This window comes from Carlito syrichta, unplaced genomic scaffold (assembly GCF_000164805.1).
Source record: "Carlito syrichta isolate Samal-C Ts95f unplaced genomic scaffold, Tarsius_syrichta-2.0.1 Scaffold315826, whole genome shotgun sequence".
NCBI lineage: Eukaryota > Metazoa > Chordata > Mammalia > Primates > Tarsiidae > Carlito > Carlito syrichta.
Genome location: NW_007259922.1, coordinates 396,996 through 398,334, shown reverse-complemented (window position 1 = coordinate 398,334; position 1,339 = coordinate 396,996). Strand labels below are relative to the sequence as shown.

The 1,339-nt window shown below is 48.5% G+C and overlaps 1 protein-coding gene across 1 annotated transcript in view; it reads right to left on the bottom strand.

Annotated features, from left to right (window-relative positions):
• Positions 1 to 1,339, bottom strand: part of SUMO2 (small ubiquitin-like modifier 2) — a 24,708-nt gene that overhangs the window by 21,244 nt on the left and 2,125 nt on the right. The window contains exon 2 of the mRNA XM_008073349.1: positions 740 to 826. Coding sequence (XP_008071540.1) covers positions 740 to 826 — 87 coding nt within the window. The remainder of the gene's footprint in view (positions 1 to 739; positions 827 to 1,339) is intronic.

Sequence of the window (1,339 nt, the reverse complement as noted above, 5' to 3'; positions counted from 1 at the left end):
AACCTACTGGGCTCAGGCAGTCCTTCCGCCTCAGCCTTCCAAGTAGCTGGAACTACAGGCACGCACTACCATGCCCAGCTAATTTTTTGATTTACTGTAGAGATGAAGGCTCACCAAGTTGCCCAGGCTGGTCTTGAACCCGTGGGGTCAGACAGTCCTCTCACCTCTGCCTCCCAAAATGCTGGAATTATAGGGGTGAGCCACTATGCTGGACCTGGCCCTTCTTCTTAATAAGCTGCTCTTAAACTTTATGGCTTGCCATTGCAACAGTTGCCCCAAGCCAGAAGACATTCTTTTTTTTTTTTGACGCCCCTCCCCACCCTAGAAGACATTCTTGACTCCCTCCTCTCCTTCACACACTTTGCAACCAATCAGTCTCCAAGTTTTGTCCATTCCACCTTCTAAATGCCTACCAAAGCTGTCTACTCTCTTCAGTTTCTAGTTCTGGATGGAGCTACATTTTTCTGTTCATTTTTGAGTCAGGCTGGAGTGCAGTGGCACAATCACAGCTCACTGCAGCCTTAGCCACCTGGGCTCAGGTTGAAAATTCCACTTCAGTCTCCCGAGTAGCTGGAACTTCAGGCGCATACCACCAGGCTCTGCTAATTTTTTTTTTTTTTTCTGTCCATTTGATGTCTCGCTATGTTGCCAAGGCTGGTCTCTAAATCTTGGACTCAAGTGATCCACCTGCCTCAGCCTCACCCTTCCAAAGTGTTTCAATTACAGATGTTAGCTATACCACCCAGCTTGGAGCTAAATTTGATGGTTTTTTTCTGCTTGTACTCCTTGGGGAAGAAGAGGGTTAAGGCCTTAGATGTGAGACAGACTAAGACAGTCAAATTGATCAGAGGAGACAGGGGAAGCCTAATGCTCTCCAGTTCAGGTCAACTGTCTTCAGAGCTACTGCATTACCTCCTTATTGTTTTTTTTTGTTTTACTCAGAGTCTCACTCTGTTGCCCAGGTGGGAGTGCAGTGGTATGCTGCTCACGGCCATGGCAGCCTCGACTTGCTGGTCTCAGTAATCCTTCTGCCTCAGCCTTCCAAGTGGCTGAAACCACAGGCACATGCCACCATGCCTGGCTATTTTTAAAATTTATTATAGAGATGAGGTCTCTTGTGGGATGCAGAGGCTCACACCCATAATCCCAGCACTTTGGGAGGCCAAGGTGAAAGGATTGCCTGAGCCCACGGGTTCGAGACCAGCCTGGGCAACTTGGCAAGGACCACCCCCCCCATATCTACAATAAATTTTATTTTATTTTTTTTTGAGTTGGAAACTCACTCTGTCACCCAGACTGGAGTGCAGTGGCCGCTCCCGGCCACCGCAGCCTCGACCTG